At 32.5% G+C, this 19,867-nt stretch overlaps 1 protein-coding gene and 1 long non-coding RNA gene across 2 annotated transcripts in view; one reads left to right on the top strand and one right to left on the bottom strand.

Annotated features, from left to right (window-relative positions):
* The window catches only part of LOC125650954 (uncharacterized), a 102,870-nt gene that overhangs the window by 1,992 nt on the left and 81,011 nt on the right, over nt 1-19,867 (top strand). Inside the window, exon 2 of the mRNA XM_056166866.1 lies at nt 2,164-2,275. Within this exon, the coding sequence (XP_056022841.1) occupies nt 2,164-2,275 (112 nt within the window). The remainder of the gene's footprint in view (nt 1-2,163; nt 2,276-19,867) is intronic.
* On the bottom strand, nt 13,643-15,483 carry LOC125650955 (uncharacterized). The gene is made up of 3 exons (XR_007361192.2): nt 15,089-15,483; nt 14,350-14,443; nt 13,643-14,136 (listed from the first exon to the last, which is right to left on the bottom strand). It is a non-coding gene; the product is annotated as an uncharacterized LOC125650955 (long non-coding RNA).

Raw genomic sequence — 19,867 nt, 5'->3', positions numbered from 1 at the left:
ATTAAATATATTAGTGAAAACTAATTGAAATAATTAGTACGATAATTTACATGATTAAAATGTGAAATAAAACTATGATATATACAAATGTTCATTGTAAAATGCCTGATTTGTGTGTTCCATCAATTAACTCACATATTTCAAAATCAGATTTGAAGCAAATGTATTGAAAAGAAACAAGTATCATAGAGAACAGAAAATCCCTGATTTGTTTGACTGTTGACCATCAATAGAATAAGGAACAATACAGAAAAAAATCAGGTACATCATATGATCTAATGACTCCAATGGCCGTGATTACCTGGACATTTTTCAATTCTTCCTTAAAGATAGCTTCAAAATTCCATTTTTTTGCTTACATTGCAATTCATTATGCTTTAAATTTATGATGAAATGGAGATTTGAAAGCAAACATTTAGACACATTTTTTGTTTTAGTCTGGAATCTAATATATAGCGTCCAGAAATGCTGAGCTTTATATTAAAGCCCCTACCAGGGTTTTGCCCATGACCCAATAGGGGCCTTGTCAATTTTTTTTAACTCTTTAAACTAACTGATTTAATTGTGTGCATTTGGAATTATTTCTAAGTTATGCCCCTATAATTTTTATCTTTATAAGGTAACATATTTCAATTTTTCATGGGAGAAGAATATCAATTTCCCAAACAAGATTAAGATTTTTACTGAACAGATTTGATGTTTTGAAATATGGCACAATGAATAATATAAAATTCACAACACACCTGTATAGAATTAGATGGACTGCATTCTTTAATAATCTTATTTCTATTTCTGCCTGTACTGTACTTGCTTTCAAAAATATTTTATTGTGAGTATTAAAATATGTCCTGGTAAGTTATTGAAAATTAACTAAGACTTATAGCTATGATTGATCATCCCATGTGTACAGTGGTCATGCATGTTAAACTGTATGTAATTAAGTTAGAAGATCTTGTGTATATCAGTCATATGGAAGTAAAATTAAAAAAAAAAAATTAAAAAAAGAAAGATATCATTATTGCATAACATGTAATTTTGACAGAAACTTTTACCTGCCTAAATAGGAATTTAAATCTAGCAAAACTAGGAATTAATTTTATATCAATCAAAAATAGCTTTCACAATTTGAATTAAACAATGTGTTAGATAGAATTGATATTCAGTGGAGAATGCTTTGAAAAAATCCATTAGAGTGGTGAAAAGAAATTCTAGAGAACCATTCAATGCGTAGAGTCTCTGGTGTGCTATATACACTTGCGTAGGCTCCAGTTTGACCTTGTGATTTATGATGATCAGCCTCTAAATTACATATCATATAACTTTTCAAGTTTATAGAATGGTTATGAATTATGATTTGCGTCAGTGATTTATTTCATTTAAAGCTGTGAGGTTTGAGAGAATTAGAAATTTATACTTATGTGTGAGCTAAAGACTGAGCAGACCTGACCAGCAAGTTTAGGATTGATCCTGTTCATTCTGTTACCAAACTGGACCCCATCCACAACCCAGTGACATCTTATGTGAATGCAACATCTTATCTTTCGGCCAAAAGAAAATATTGTTTGTGGACACCCTACCTACCCTTAGACTAGCGCTGGAGAACTGTAGCTACCATTACACCTACATATGTAAAATTCCCCATTTCTACAAGTTTGTATGGCATTCTTGAAACCCACCATCATTAAAAAAGATAATACATGTACATATTATTTGGATCCACCATACTAAAAACATAATATATTATTTGGATTCATTGTGACGTCCAAACAAAAACATTCTATTTTACCAATCAAATATAAAACATATATATAAAAGTGATGGGAATCCTCCTGAATCACACCATCAATTTCTTAAACTGGATTTCACTAACAAAGGAATAGATCCTGACAAAATAAGCAACATTCTCTGTCATAAAAAGTTCATTATGAACCATTATAGTATTGGGTAGATCCAATTCTTAAGTTCTCCGGTACAGCATCATAAAAAGTGTGGGTTCCAAAAGTCATAAGGAGAAAAAACAAATTAGATTCTCAAGCTCTTGTGTTGGACATCATGATTTTTGAAAACCATAATTTTTTTGCCACCCATTTTATGAATGGTGTAGCTCGAAATATCATTAAACTATGAAAGATATTTATAATTGTTCTCTGTGTTTTGTTTTAGATGTGACTGCAGGCCAATGTAACTGTTCGACTGATTGTGTGACGAGCTGTGCTGCGGGACAGTACTTCGACAGCGTCACATCAACATGCATCAATTGTCTGCCTGGCCATTAGTAAGTACCTATAACATGCATCAGTTGTCTGCCTGGCCATTAATAAGTACCTACAACAGGGGAGATAATTCATACATGTGGTTCGGATGTCTCTGTGCTCTGGACCTCACACATACAAACTGATAGGCAGTGACTGGCCGTGTGTACAAATTGTATATTTGACTGGAGTGATTATATTGAATCAATAAACCAAATCAAAGTATTTCGAAAGATTGGTGTAATAACCTGTCTCCCTTTCTTGGCAAAAAAAAAGTCAACTGACAACAATAGAATTAATTGGGGAAGAGAAACTCATTTTTTAAAAATATAATTTTAAAATGAAATGTTCATGCAATACTGTAGATCCCTGAATATAAAGCGATGAATTTATTTAAGCGTTATTTCGCGTTGCTAAAATATACACAAAAACTCTTGATTCACAAGACTTACATGCACACAAATTCATGTCAGGTTCACGATTTCACATATAAAAACTTAAGTTTTTATGCGATCATAAGTACTCGCATAGAATAATCATATCTTATTGATACAATGTATTGTTAAAATAGTTTAACACTATTGTTGTTTTCAGACATGTCAAAAACCAGTGCATAAAATCTATTACTTGAACACTGCCTGTACATTGCATAGCAATTGAAGGCAAACAGTATTACAAAGATATCTTTCAAGTGCTGGATTTATCATGATTTCATTCAGAGTCATTTTATGAATTTATCATACCAATTTTGAAATCTTATCATTAAATGAAAAAAACCCAGTGTTTATTCATGGAATTTAAACATCATTAAACAAGTCTTCACACCTCAGATTTATTTCCAAATGTTTGTGGTAGGATCGATGACTTTGATAGGAATTAGGCCCTGTCACACTCGGTATTGCTTAACAGTTCCTTTTTACTTTAGTAAAGAATCTCCAGAAATCAACAGCTTCTTCAAAATTTAGCATGTGTATTTGAAATATGTGTGCATTTAATAGTACGGTACTTTGTGTGATGTGGCATGTAGCGATACAAAGTTGTTTTCGAGTGAATTGATTATAATGAAGTATGGGATCATTTAATTTGGTTGTTATATTACCATGTAAATTATCTGTTTGTATAATCCCCCATCCAGAGCAGTGGCTACACAAACTCCCCTAATGGCTTTTGAAACAGCATTTAAAAAAAAAAAATGGCTCTAAGCATCATATAAAATGCAAGATGCATTTAGGTACCATGACTATTATCATTATGTAAATGTGTAATCAAATAATGTGGACCAAGTATTTGAGTATCTAGTGGCATGTTTTAACACACTGAAAGAAAATTTAATCGGAAGAGGTTTGTATTTTGTTTGCATCTGATTTCATTATTGAATGGTACTGCCAGATCATTTCTCATTGCATAGCTTGTCTATAGCAGATTGATGATGCATTGGAAAGACACTCGTATTTCATGAGAATTATTGTATTGCTCGAGTATTGATGGTCATATGAAAAATAATGTCCCATGCATTTTTAAAGTTCATATTGGTGCATATATACAAGCATATTATATCATCTCATCACGTATTTGAACATTTCACAAAATGCTTTTTATACTGTCTTATTTGCAAATTTTTATAAATTATAAAAGTACTTGCAGATTATTTGGTAACACTACCGGTATATTTGTGTTGAATCAGATCATCATGTTGGAGAAAAAGTGGAGGAGACCTAATTAAAATATGAAGACTTTTCAATTTGGGTTTTAATCCATACAACCTATCTAATGCCGTGGTCATGGCAACATTTTAATAACAGGAATTTGGAGTGAAAAACCCATCCAAATGAATTAACTCTCGTTATTGAAATCTTTATAAAAGAATTATGAAAAATTTGCTGGGTTTTGATCATCATCTGAATGCAGGCCCATTCCTCTCCATATTTTCAAGGGTACAATAATTCAGTATCATTGTGCCATGAAATGATATTTAGAATAGTGCTTACACATAAACGTTTTAAAGTTCTATTTCTCAGCTGATTTGAATTTGAAGAAATACAATTTATCTTTTAACAAAAGATTTTCATTTCCCATTCTTAATGGCATTTTTAAAGTGTGTGTTAAATTGATTCAAGTTTTTCAGAACAACTGATAGCTTAGTAAGTTTGTACTAAGGGAATATTGGAATAATAAGTTTTAGACATGTTGATTTTTTTAACATTCACCGTGGTCACTCTGAATAAGAGACTCCCTGAAATTAATGGCTGACAAAATGTGTCACTGTAGCCAAAAAATGTCATTAGATTCAGTCAGCAACAGCCAATGTTTTAAGAAAGTACTAGTCTGCACGCACCCATGTTTATCTGTACAGTTAAAACATACAGTTCCGATTGTTGACCAAATTAAATGATGTTTTGTCAGTGCTGTGAACTTCAGTGAATCACTGGTTCGGGAGAGTCACAATGTGATCCTGGAATCATTCAGTATGACGTTAGTCTAACAAGGAAGTATTGGAAATAAATGCGTGCAATAATTCATTTTAAATTATGTATATGTGACTGCCAAGTCGAGATTATCCACTAACGCATGGATCAATGCAATAGATCAAGAACAGATTGGGCAGGGAAGAAAGATTATACTTTAATGATTTTAACAAAGCAAACCAGTATGTGATCTTATGTACTTGTACATAATTCAAATGTGTAATACTTGATTGGTTAATTTATACATTTTATCTCATCGCTTGGTGTCTGTAAACAAGTGATGACGATGGTCACTGGAGACTGAGACATACTGGTAATCATTAAATGCAAGGGGTCAACATTGTTTTAGACCGGCCGCTCGGGGCAACTTGTACAAAAGGAGATAATTATGTCTCAGATTGATTAAACATACTGGGCACCATATACATTGTATCTGAAGTACCAGCTTGGATCTTAACAATTTGAGAGAAGAAATAAATCAAACAATAGAAAATGGAATCACCATGATATACTATGTCGGTACAGATGAAAGGTCAGATGTATTGGGTCAGATACAACATGTGTCGAAGCAAAGTGTTGACAACTTTGATTTGGAAATAATATTCGCCAGTCTGGGGTCACACACAATCCGCTTCTCTCCCCTTTAGAGGGGTGGCAGATTATGTCAAAATCCTGGATTGATCAGAATTTATTAATACACACTTTTATTGAAGTGGATGGCTTTCTTCTTGCCAATGATATTTATGGCATAAAATATTGTGTACCGTGGCTAGGCCTGCTGACATTGGCTTAAACAAGACCTTTCATCAGCAAACACTAAATTAAAGGTTGAAAGCCTCCCAAAATTTACACAAGGTTGATTTATGGATTAACTAGTGGAAAGTGGTGTATGATCTGTCAACAAAGATACCTGGCTTTAATAAATTTGGATATATGTTTAATAAAGAAAAATGATTTGACTGCACATGCATTACAGAGACATTTTGTAACAGTACCCAACATAATGCAGTTGTAAGATTGTGGACAAAATTTTTGTAGAGCAGATTTTTTTTTAATGTTTGAGAAATAAATCTGGTTTAATTATAATGAACTTGATGTCATTTATGTTTTTAAAATCACAATGATCTTTTAGAATGATATTCAATTAACATGCACTTTCAAGTTCCATCTTAAAAGTTCTTGGCTTGATAGCTTAATACACTTTGATGATATCCATAAAAATGTGCAAGTTTGGCCAATTTATCACCTTAAAATATATATACAATGTATCAATCTTGACAATTCCATTACCCTGTTTATGAAACTTAGGAAGTGTTCAGACTTCCTGATACACACAAGATAATGACAAGTTTTCAGTTGTTTTAAATGCCAAAGTTCTGCTGCGATATCTGGGTGTCAAAACTATGTACCTCACCATGAGCGTAGAAAATTCATTAATCATTTTAGTATGTATAGAATAAATGAGTGTCACAAGTCCATCAAAACCGGCAAATCCCTTGTTTTTTGTTCTTTATTTTCAAGCAATGATGTTTCTGTCCTCTCGATCTCCTCTGGTCTGTCAGGTTTCTACATCTCCTCTGGTCTGTCGGGTTTCTACATACCTGCTCAGGAATGTGATAAGGTTCCTGGCTTAAGTCAAGGAGATAGTCAGGTGTGTTCTTTTCAATAATCACAAGAGAAATAAATGTCATTTCAAGATGGACAAAATAAAATGTAACTTGTGCTTACACTTCATAAAATGTCATAAAATGTTACAAGTGTTTTATGCAGTCCGACTTGTGCAATTCGTAATTCACCTTTTCATGCAAATAGGACAGTAAAAGTAATTAATGAATATATATTCATTCTCATGATTTAATCACACATCACATCATTTGAAGATCAATAAGGTTGTCATGCAGATTATATAATTTGCTTGAAAAATATATATATATATAAGTTTAGTTCTTACGTGTTCCATTTAAATATATCTGGATTTCCAGCAGATTTGTAAATGCGTAATAGGTCTTTAAAAAATTCCTAGAGGCTTCAAAATCACATACATGGTGCCACCCAGATGAATATCATTTATTTGTCAAAGATTTTCATCCCTGTTTTGGAATTGATGTATTAAAATGCCCTCTAAGAGATGAAACAGTTTTATTAACATGGAACCAATAAACATAAATCTTAATACATTCAGGTTTACAAAATGAAAGCCAGTGGGAGAGATTGGAAAGTTATTCTGCTAATGAAATGATTCCTGAACACGTTTCATTGAGTCTACAGATCTCCGTTTTATGGTTCCTTCTACGAATGTTAATGCTGTGTAACAGTGAAAAAAGAAGATTTAATCTAGACTTATACGGTTTACTTCTTAGGAAATAGGTGATAAAAGATTGCAAAAGAAGTTTTTATGTAAATATGCAAATGATTAACTAGCGTTCTTTTAAGGTTTTGTGAGTGTGAATGCACTAGATGCTGATAGTCTTATAGTGGTGTTTTTTCTTCTTCATGAAAGTAATTTGTCTGTTGATTGAGGTACTATTTTGTTTTTTATGATAACCAGAAAAAATCTTTTCCTTATGTATCTACAGAAAAAAACATTAGTCAATTTGCCAGAACCATCAGATAAGAGGATCTATAACTGGTACACACTTGTCCTTTTTGGTTAAACATGTGAAAATGTTAGATCAGGCAAAAAAACTTTACTAGTGCTAAAACATATGAGAATTAAAAACTTCCAAGGTCTGCAGTCAAAATTCAAATCTCTGAATTGGCTGGTATTCACTCTAACTGTATTACAGATGACTATTTAAGTTGTACTGACTATACATATCACAGTTTTATTAAATAATTGTGACTGGTTACAGTAACCTCTACCAATGCCAGAACTTCATGTACAACTGTGTGTTAATTCCAATGTCCAAAGAGAAGCTGAGTTTTAAGGAGATCAGTGTTATTAAAGCTAGGATTAACTAATAATCACATCTCAAACTAATCAGAACTCAAAATTAATTAAGGAATGAATGTACCACAGTAGAAAATTGTCATCAGTCAACTGTTTAACAAAAAGTAAAAAAAAAAGTATCATGTAATGTCTTTTGCTGTAGTTGAGATATTACTGTCCCTCACAGATCAGATATTGCTTCATGATTTTGAAATCTACTTAAAACATGCTTGCTTGAAAATTATGAAACACAAACTTTTCTTAAGTATTTGGGTCTATTAACTTTGAGAAGTGTGAAAGCACCTGAACTTTGTGTAGGAATGTAAACATCCATTAAAAGTTTTCTGATGTACTTTTTTAAGCCTGTGATAAGTATCTTAACCGACACAGTTAGTGTTGAAGATGATTCCATAGAACAATATTTGATTTTACGAAAGCAGACTAATTCAGAAGAAGATATTGAATACATTTATACCAGATTTCTACACGTTGTTTGTTTTTATGTTTACAGTGTACATTGAATACAAGTCTTGGTTGTGTAAAGTCACGAGTTTGTTTTTCTGGATATGTTTTAGTTACATATAGACTTGTACAAAGGAAGTTATTCTGAGAAAGTTTTAACTTTGACACAATATTCAATTTGGTGTTGAAATACAGTTTCTTAAGTAGATCGATGTAGATGGTATTAAAAAAAGGTTTGAATAAAGCAGCAATTGTTCTCTTGAGAAAGGTCATGTTTGAAGAAAACTCAGATACAGTATATTCTAGCTGGTACATTTTGTTGGAAGGGGAAAGTCATTTAAATTTTAAAGAATATCTACATAATTAACATGTGAATGTCAATTCACATTCACATGTTTAAACCTGATGAAAAATGAAGATAATGAACAGTGATCAATCTCATAAATCCCCTTAAAAAATACAAAATTATGGTGGCTAAGGTTTATCAAGTTAGCACAAAATGTTTTAATCCTGGAATGTATGATGATATGTAATAAATACACATGTCATAAGGTGAATTTGTTTTTGGAATTTTGCAATTTTAGATAAAATACATGATTTTCAAAAATTTGATCAATAGATACAAGCAAAAGACACTGGCAGAGTTGAACTCAGGATCTGCGGGGTTAGTAACCCAATACCTTATCCACTGAGCTATGATGATATACAAACAAATCGTGATACAAATAATTTCACAAAACATTTGAATCATCATCTTGTGATGTAGTGTCAGAACAAAGTCAGATCAATGTCAGCTGGATTGTAATGTCTCGATGATTATATTGTAAATTTAAGTTCTTGTTTGGGATATAATGTTTTGCAGATACATGTATTTTGAAATACATGTTTGTGTTTATAAATATTCTGAACATATTTTTTGATAGATCATTTATTCTTACTTGTATTTGAATAATATGAACACTTTAATTTCCCTTTTTAAAGAAAGATGCAATTTTTTTTGTCCACACATCTGAAACTGAAATGCATGGTATTGAATTAAAGTTTACACGTAAATCTGAAAAAGTGATTCAGTAACTGTAAATTTAGGTATTGTAAGAATAATCTTCAAATGAACATATCAAGGGAGAATTTAGGTCATTTCAAAATTCAATTCACTAACAAGAGTATACCATTGATTGTATATTGTTTAACGTCCCTCGAGAGAATTTTTCACTCATGTGGAGACGTGACGTGACGTGCCTGGGTGAAGGGTTGCAAAATTTAGGCCTATATGCTCAGCACCTATGGCCTTTAAGCAGTGAGGGATCTTTATCATGCCACACCTGCTATGACATGGGGCCTCAATTTTTGTGGTCTCATCCGAAGGACGGCCCCTTTTAGTTGCCTCTTACGACAAGGAAGGGGTACTGAGGACCTATTGTGACCCGGATCCCCCATGGAATTAGAATACGAACTGATTTTGCTATACTGATTTTATTGACTGGTCTAACTCAAAACATCTTTTCACCAATTCTGTAAATAAAATCTTAGTTGATATGAATATATTGTATCTTTCACTTTATAATTTGCTTTTATTAAAAAAAAAAAACCCAACTCATTCATTATGAAATTGGTTCTTCATTAGAAAACTATAATGCATTCATTGTTCTAACCACTGCATATTGAGAATGTTTTAATGAATTGGTAATTAGATATTTTGTGTAGTGGTATAAGGTGTATAGGATTGTATGGGCCGCGTCATGCCTCCCTTGTGTTGACTGGCAAAGCTTGTCTGCTTAAGTAAACATGGTTATTAATTGTAAACATTATATAGAATAGTTCAAATTATATACATGAGATTTTAACAGATTGACAAATATTTGATGTACTGTATAAGCTGGGTGTTTTTTAAAATGAATTTAAATTATTCAATAGTTTGTAGAATTTTCTTTTATGTGTATATATGCAAAGGATACAAAAATATTCCTCAAATATTGAAATACTGTTTTGTGTAACACTGTAAGTGAAATAGAAATTACACAGACATTCCTCTGTTTAAAGTTTACCAATGTCTAGTAAATTAATTAACAAAATGTCATTTAATTTTTTTTCCAGAGTGTTAATAGTCCAGTTCTATATATAATAATCTAAAACATTAGCTCTATTGTGCATTAAGTAACATTGAATAATGATAAAAGGATGCAACCTGAGACTTTATTGTGCAGTGAATTCCCCATTAAGCAATATTGCCTCCATTGTATTCAGCTCAGAGATTATTGATTCAAGAACACTTGATTATTTATAAGCTCCATCGCATTCATATTTTATGGTCTGGTGTTAATGGTGACAAAATGGATGATTGCAACATTTTATATCACAGAATTTTTGTAGAACCTTAGGGATAACTTCAAATCGTGCACGATTGATTCTGAATTCCTGAATAAAAATGCCATTTTTCGAGGGTTGAATCATAAAAGGAAGATTAAGGGTTCTTGTGTGGGTGATCAATAAATTGGGTACCAGGCTACTGTCACACGTACATCAGGTAAACTTGGCGAGCTCGAAATGTTGGCCATTTTGGCAACGAAGAAAATTGGCCAAAAAAAATAAGTGCCAAAAATTTCTATACAATTAAAAATCATACAATTGATAAATGAAATTGCACCCAAAACCCCCCCCCCCCCAAAAACCAAAAAACCTTAAAAAAGATTAGATTTCAATACTTTGAAGGAAGAAAAAACTCTCATAGAATTCCTACACCAAATAAAAATACCTGATATATATGTTGCATATATATGTTATAGAACTAAAAGAGGAATTTTAATTTTACCAACCAGGGATGCTTTAATCAACTGATATATGTGAATCCTCTTAGCTGGGGTAGAAGTTTTTTTTATAGCATAATATGTAATTTATTTTGAATATCTTTGCAAGGTATGAATTAAATTTGAATAATTATAAGCTTTCAATTTGATCTGTGGGTCATGGGAATTGGACAATATTAAATTCGTGAATGAAGGGATTAATTATGTCAGTATTGGGGGTATTAATTTAATTCTGATTTAATTTAAACATATTTTATGGAGAAACTTAAAAGGATCAGGCAACAGACATAGCCCATGTAGGCCCTCCCAGCTAGGGTGTGTGTGTGTGTGTGTGTGTGTTTGTATCTAGCATGTCCGGTTTGTCCCATTCAAAACAGATCTTTCATTCAATATTGGAGAAAATTGTGATGTTGATGAATTCAAGAGAAGGGTATTGATCCTGTGTAAAATAGTTTGAAATTATCGGACCTTTCATAATATTTTTCTTACCAGATTCTAATAAATTAATTAGAAGGATCGATATAGCTGTGATTATAGTTTGGTCTGCACTAAGTTATTGATCTGCATGCACTATGAAGTTGTATAATTTTAAAGGAAAGTTTGAAAACAATTCTCAACTCTAACATTAGTACCAATGGTTATATTTGCTATCTTTTTGTCACTTTCAAATGCTAAAATCAGATTTTATACTATTGCTACTCATGCAGACAAATAAGAGTTAATTGTTTCTTGCAATTAACTTGAATCTTGTGGCTTTGAAAAAGATTTGTTTAGTTAGTAATTTATCCCACTAGCTTTAAAGTTCAAAACTTACTGCAATTTGAAGTAAAAATTCAAGGCTTACATTAACTTGATAGGTAGTGAAACTACTCTCAAAAAGATTATTTACAAATTCAATATAAAGGTTTGATGACGGTAAATATTTATTTTAGCTTAGGTACCTTATATTCCATTGAAATTATGTAGGACACTTATTCTGCCTGTAGATGATTTCTTTGAATTTTGGTATGTACAAATGACTAATTATAGCATAAAACTGTGTACCAAGGCTATTGAGATTAAAAGATAGTATTGATTGTCACAGAGAGCATTTTAACATTATAATCAAGGAAAGGTTTTTGGCTTCTTATCAGTGTCATCATAAAAATAATAAGATTGAGTATAGTTTGGAGTTTATTGCAATACACGTTATTAACAGTAAAACTCAATCAGTATATTATTTCTGTGCCAAATTAGTCAATGATGCTTGACATAATCACATATCAAAGTCATTGATATATGTATGTACTGCATATTAAAATTTACAATATGATACAATTTGATATATATATTTTTCTTTAAATAATGTAGCATTTTCAAGCCATGAATCTGCATGATGATAGTTCGAGCAATTAAATGTTCAAATAAAGAAGTTTACAAACTAGTGGTCACACAAGGAATCCTGCCAACTATTTGAAAGTGCATGCTGAGTAATATATAGCGCTCCACTGGGAAATCTTAACAACGTGGAATGTTTTGAATGTTAACTTGAACTGAAAGCACAATATTTCTTCATAAATAATTAAAAATAACCTGTTTACTGTGCGTACCTATGGACAATGTTAAGGTACATGAATAGGCCGATTATTTGAACACATTAGGTTAATAATTAGGTCCTTCCAACTTTATCCATTTGTTTACACACTGTAATATATAGATCTTAATCCTATTACTGAGCAGACAATCGGCCATACATGAAACTTGCTTTTGTAATTACTGTTCTTGGGAAGTAAAAATGACCACTGCAGAGGCTTTTATGTGTTAGCATTTGGTGACAATGTATTTAATTGACACAATTAACAGTCACTGATACAGGGGCAGTGAGCTATAATGTCACAAAGCTGGCACAAACTGATATTAGCCAAACCTTTTAACTTTTTAAATGTGCATATATATATATCGCATGCTAGAGTTATTTAGTTCCATACAATAAAAAGAATTTGGATTAAGTAACATATTCTTTGTTAGTGTCAAACCTTGACCATATCAATTTTGGTTTTAGCTCACCTGAGCTTTTCTGATCACCTGTTGACAATGTCTGTCCTTCCGTCTGTCTGTCTGTAAACTTTTCATATTTTTGATTTCTTCTCCAGAACCACTCCCAGCAGGCAAAGTTAGTTGGATTGACGTTGTATTGAGGACGATTTCTGACGTTGGATTTACGTTGGATTGTTGTTGAAAATGAAAGTTTTTTAGACGTCTTTTTCTGACGTCTACACAATGTCAGATTTCAACGTCTACACAACGTCAGATTTCAACGTCTACACACCGTCAGATTTTAACGTCTACACAACGTCAGATTTCACCGTCTACACAACGTCAGATTTCACCGTCACACAGACGTTCATGATCCCATGGGGATCCGGGTTATAATAGGTCCTCAATACCCCTTGCTTGTCGTAAGAGGTGACTAAACGGGACGGTCCTTTGGATGAGACCGCAAAAACCGAGGCCCTAGCTGTGTCAAACTAGTTGTGGCATGATAAAGATCCATCCCTGCTTAAAGGCCATATAAGAGCCGAGCATAGGCCTAAATTTTGCAACCCTTCACCGGCAATGATGACGTTTCCATATGAGTAAAAAATTCTTGAGCAAGACATTAACAATATACAATCAATCAATCGACATCAAACTGACACCATTTTTGCAACATCAATAAGTTGAAATGTAATCATTTGAACAAGAGAACTCTTATTCTTGTCATTTTCCTTCTTTATTCATTGTTCATGAAATAATATTCAGTCAGTAACACTATCAAATATCAGGGCGTCAAGTGAATTTTGGTCCAAAAAATATAGGACAAACCTCAGAAATATAGCACCTTTTTGTAGTAAATGTTGTATAGTTACAAATAGATGACACAAATTGTTTGTAATATACAGTACTGGTTTTGCTCCAGAATCCAACATTTTTCGCTTACCCTAAAATATAGGAATTTATAGGAATTTCACAAAAATATAGGGAATTTTTGTGGAAATATAGGAATTTATAGGAATAACCCCCAAATATAGGAACTTAAAGGAAACTTGACGCCCTGAAATATAAATCAAAGTTATCATTTGATTCCATTAATTATTTTTCGACCCGGCCACCTCCACCTCTCCGGTCTGATGCATATTTAAGGTACTTCGCAACAGCCTCTCGGACTTCGTGTTCCGTCGCATTAAATTGATGAACTGCACTTGCTACAAAAAATAAAGAAGTATTTATTAAAAATCATCTTTTACAATATCTAGTGGTAACAAGTTAGAAATTTAAAAATTCAAAATTTATTATCAAGGTTAAAGTTTCAGACAGAAAGACAAGTGAAAAACAAATTCATACCCCCTACTTTAGTTGCAGGAACATAAAATTTTTAATGACATTAAATTTAATGAACCTGACATAGATAAACATACCTATCACTGCCTGAAACACTGATGTCGTGCCAAATGCCATCTTCCCTCTTTGCCCTTTATATTCATAAGGGACATTACATCATTTGTCATTATCCTGAAAATGTAATTAAAATATACAGTCCATGAAACACTCTTTCCCACATTAATAGTGAGTGAATGGGAAAGTAGATCGTTACAGGGGCTTTGAAGTTACACAGGTACAGCTGTACATATAAAATCGATGTGCACATACATGTGAATAAAATATCCATAGTGTCAGAATTAAAATGCATAAATATTACTATTAATAGTGTATGTGCATCGGTAAGGTGTTCACTTCATAAGCTACAATTCAATAAGCTATAGAGTGAATAAATTAAGCGATATATATATATTTTACAAACGAGGACAAGAGTGATGTACATATACGTTTTAGTTTATTGTTATTTTTTATTTGATATACCAAACTTGTATATTGTTTAAACTTACTAAGTATGATTTCGTTCTTCTCAAAAATTCAGAGTTATCAATCAATATAACCATGCATATCATGCTAATGTTGCATACTTTGTGTATTAGTAAATGATGTACATTTGATGTTATAGTATTTCAAAATTAATGTTCTTAGAATTTGAATTTCTTTTGTTTACAAATCAAATTATACACAGGTCTTACAATTGCCAAATATACAGAATGAATCATTTACATGTCGATGCTGGCATTTATAAGATATTAATATTAACTACAAAACTATACTCACATTACCCGACTGTTCACCAGCTCTCAGACTTTGTGTTACAAGAATGGCTTGGGTTTTCCAAAACGTTGACCTACACAGCATATCAAATCCCGAAAAAATTGCATAACTAGGATCGGCTGTATGAGTCTTGGCCATAGCATCCCGCTGTGCCATTCCTCGTTAACTCTCGGTAAACACATTGCATGAAAGGGGGATCCTTAATTAGAATTCCCAGAGCAGAGCATGCACACCCACAAGCAAATGAAATGAATTCATTTGTTCAACATATTGTTGAGTTAAAAATACACTTTTATTATTTTTTTTGTATGTTTTAAAACTGACATAAGATATGATTACCGGTATACGGTAGATGTCGTAATTTTTCTCTCTGTAGCATGGCTTTCTGCATGCATGCTGCACAATTTACATGGGTTTGGACAAATGCGATTACTTTTAACTTTTCTTTCACAGTAAACGACCGACTGAAAATAAGCAATTGAAATAGGCCGACTATTGTCTGGCGTTCTCTGTTGAGTATAAAGATTGAACCAAAATTCTTATCGTAGTCGTAATCTACGTGAAATAAAATATCCGGAAAGTTATGGTTTAAAATAAATATTACAACTCTAATTTGAATATAGGTTTTTGCCTATTTTAGACGACCAGACAAAATCAATTAATTACTATATCACACGCAGTTTCATAATTTCCACAACGTTGAAGAACTGACGTCGGGATATCGTCGTTTTCCCACATCAGACTGACCACAACCAATTATCAACGTCATAACGACGTCAATAGCCGACATTGATTAGACGTAGCAATTTGACGTCCATCCGACGTTGGAATTTAGTCATCTGACGTCGCGACCTAAATTCAACCAAAATCCGACGTCGATTTGACGTCACGTGTTTGCTGGGACTGGGCCAATTTCAACCACATCCTAAGGTGTAGGGCTTTCAAGTTTGTTCCATTGAAGGGCCATGCCTCCTTCAAAGGGGAGATAATCACAACTTCTCAAGGACTACTACCTTGGCCCAGAAAGTACAAATTTACATGAAAGCTTTCTGACATAGCGCGAATTCAAGTTTGTTAAAACCATGGCCCCCGGGGGTAGGGTGGGGCCACTATAGGGGATCAAAGTTTTACATAAGAAATGTATAGGGAAAATCTTTAAAAATTCTCTCAAAAAACATTGGGCCAGAGAAGTTTAGATTTACATGAAAGCTTCCTGACATATAGTGCAGATTCAAGTTTGTAAAAAATCATGTCCCACGGGGGTAGGTTGGGGCCACAATAAGGATCAAAGTTTTACATACAAATATATATATGTTGGGAAAATCTTTAAATATCGACCAAGGGGACTCAGGTGAGCAATGTGGCCCATGGGCCTCTACTTTGTATTGCTTATAGGAGTTATGAGATTGATCACTGTTTGTTATCTTCACCTTTCATTGTAAGCCCGAATCGTCTATTGTTTCCAGGGGTTCGTGTTTAGTCCCTAATTTTCAATTTGGGATTGCTTATAGGATTATGAGGTTAATTAATATCACTGTTCAGTATCTTCACTTTTCCATTAACTTGTAGATTAAATTAGGATAACCCACATACATAATGAGGTGTAACATTTCTAATGTGCCATTGTAAGAAACACAATACCTAGCAAATCACTGATGTTTAGTAAATTACTATTAGACAAAAAAGTTCTATCTGGCATGTTCTACAGTGTAAATTACCACCATGAGTAAATTTCCACGTTTAGTATATATAAGTATAACCTTCTTGCAGAATTTTTTTGTCAACGATCAATCTAAAACAGCTGGCGTTAATCTTTTAGTCATCTTTGTTCTGTACACAAATTTCGTGTTCAGATAGATTGGGATTCTTTTGAAGTAAATCAGGAATAAGTTCCTATAAATCGGTAGTACAGTTTCTTTTTTTATTCAGGGTCACTCCAAGATTTTAAATTAGATAACAGCTAAAAAAAGAAATTAATTGGATTTTACTTGGAAATGTTATATTTGCTTTGGTTGACATGGTTGGGAAAATGCCTTGTACAGATCGAAGTGTATATTGAAATGCTGTTGGCAAATTTAAAATTTATAGTGAAAGCTAGGGATGGGCTCACCAGTACTGTTGATAGAATTAAAAAATGAAATATATATATATGAAGTACATTAGGACACTTAAATTGTAGGAGCACTCATTGTAATTCAATGGAAATTTTCAGTGTACAGAATTCAATTCTTCACAAAAATCATGAATTTGGTTTTAAGAACACCAGCTGTGTTGAGTGAGAAAATGAGCTGTATTTTCAAATGAAAAAATACACTTCAGTGGATCTGCTTACATATGGGAAATTTTAATTGCCATCATTAAAAAGTTGGCGTTTCAATTTGTATGTTTATGACGTGAGTGTACTGGTTAGATGAAGCCTGTTGTATTCAATCTATTTAGTCAGTATTCGATTTGCATTTTAATAATCAATCGTGTTCAGAGATTAATTGATTACCAAAATTTGGAATATCCAAGACTTTTGTATTTCATTCAAATTGAAATAAAATGAGATTGGCATAATCACTTAATTGGTATTCGTTTTTAGTACATACATACTTAGATCGTGTGATAATATGTAATAGTGAGTGACAGTATTTAAATAAAATGAAAAAATCACGCAGTATGTTCTAAGTCTTTAAATCTGCTCAAAAATGCACCAAACTATTTGCATTGCAGCCACTGTCTATGTACAAACCTTACTTGAAATCCAAATAGTGTTATCACATTGTCAAGGATTATAAAACTTTACAGGGTGGGGTTTTAAACATCTCAAGGATCAGAGTTAATACTTAGTGTTTTAAATGAAAATTTGTCTAAAGAAGCCTGCATTGTAACCACAGGGGCTATTAAGCCCGTTTTGGGCCCGAACTCTGTGATACAATAAATATATTTATGGTATCACAGAGTTTGGGCCCAAAACGGGCCTAGCCCCAGTGATTTTAACATGTACACTGTAATGCTCTAATTTGAATTGGTAGCAGGTAATGATAAAAAGTTTGACAAGAAAGAACTATATCTATGATAAGGATGATCGACTATATTTTCCCTTTAGAATTGACAGTTACTGGCACAGGGGCTTTAAGCCCGTTTTACTGGCTTTATTTAAATGTTTCAAAATGAAGTCAGTTTTGTGGAAGATTATCACAATTACGTCTTCTCTTGCCTTTCTGACAAGCATGGAATCGTAGTGCATAACGATAACCTTCTTTTTTGATCAATTGAAATGCAGCTATAATAGAAATTTAATGTGTTTTTTAGGAGTTGAACTTTGTTCAATTTCCCTTGTGTGCATGAATATATTGTAATTAAAAGAACTTTGGTGTGGACCCCTTCACATTCTCGTTTTTAATAATGCATGTTTTAGAAAACGTTCTCCAAACTAAATAATCCTGTACTTAAAGGTTAAAAATTTAAAACAGAGCTTATTTCAAAGCATGAGCATCATATAAACACTGCATGTTTGTTTTACAAATTGATAGGAAAAGATATATTCACACGAGTTTTTAAATGAGCATTGCACGCTAGGTAGGTGCTATATGGACAAGTTCTATTGTTAAAGGGGTTGAAGGTCATTCTCAACTTGATCAAAATGACCTGGATTTGGAAATATGACATTATAGAAGAGCCATTTTCAGAATCCATGAACTAGACTAGATTTTCACACCCCCACCACCCCAACAACAAAACACAGGCTTTAATTGACAAAGAAGTAGGTACAGTTTCTAAAGTCATTTGGCCCAAAATATCGATGATTTCACTTGGAGCTCAAACCCTGGCATTCAAATAAGGAATGGATTAGCAAACCCAAAATCCGCTCAGTTTGATCAGCAAAATGATTTATGTCATATGACGAGAAGTTGGTATAAAATTGCAAAAATGCCATTTTCAATGAAAATATCCACAAATTCAGGTGGTTTTCTTTTCAGAAAACATACAGCGCATGCTTCGAGCAAATTCATATTCAAGTATGTTTTTGATCTTAAAATAATACACAATATATATCATTTTTATTTTGCTCGACAAATGCGCACATCTTTTCATGAGCAATAATCTGTATGACATTTGACACTTTTGAGGCTTATTTTGAAAAAAAGACGGGAAATATGTCTTATTCATGATGTCATAATGCTATCCAATTAGAAATATCATTCTGATTTTGTTGACATAGTATACCTGGCATATATTTTACTTTCTTAAAACGCTTATTAAGGTTATTCCAGACACATTTTACAGAGAGAAAATTTTTGGGCCTTTTTATGTATACAATTGTACGTTGTTCTTTTTAATTGATGCTGTAGATTTGGTATTGAGTTGCAATCTGAGGATTCTCAATTGTAACTTCTATGGGCCTTTCCAGCAAGCTTGGAAAAACACCTTGATTGCATTAATTATGTTCACTAAATACACAACAGATGCTTCCCAATCACTTTACAATTCACTAATTAGTAATTATTAACATGATTTTAAACTTACTGTGGTGAAGTCTCATAATGCCTGGCAAATATCAATGTAAATCAAAGTACAGAATGTTGAATTGTTTCATAAACATTCAAAGAAAAAAATTACTGTACATATGAAATAATTCTGCTGGGTTTTAAATTTTTTTATATTTGCACAGTTAATATTGGTTCAGTGAATTTATATATTATGTATATTCATTTATTTACCTTATGCAGAAATTCACATGTGTTATGGAGTATGTCTTAAACAGAAAAATAAAAATTGTGTTTGTCTTAAAAGCTG

This window comes from Ostrea edulis, chromosome 5 (genome assembly GCF_947568905.1).
Source record: "Ostrea edulis chromosome 5, xbOstEdul1.1, whole genome shotgun sequence".
In the NCBI taxonomy this organism is placed as follows: Eukaryota; Metazoa; Mollusca; class Bivalvia; order Ostreida; family Ostreidae; genus Ostrea; species Ostrea edulis.
Note: the sequence above shows the minus strand (reverse complement) of the source record. Positions and strands in the feature narration are given on the sequence as shown.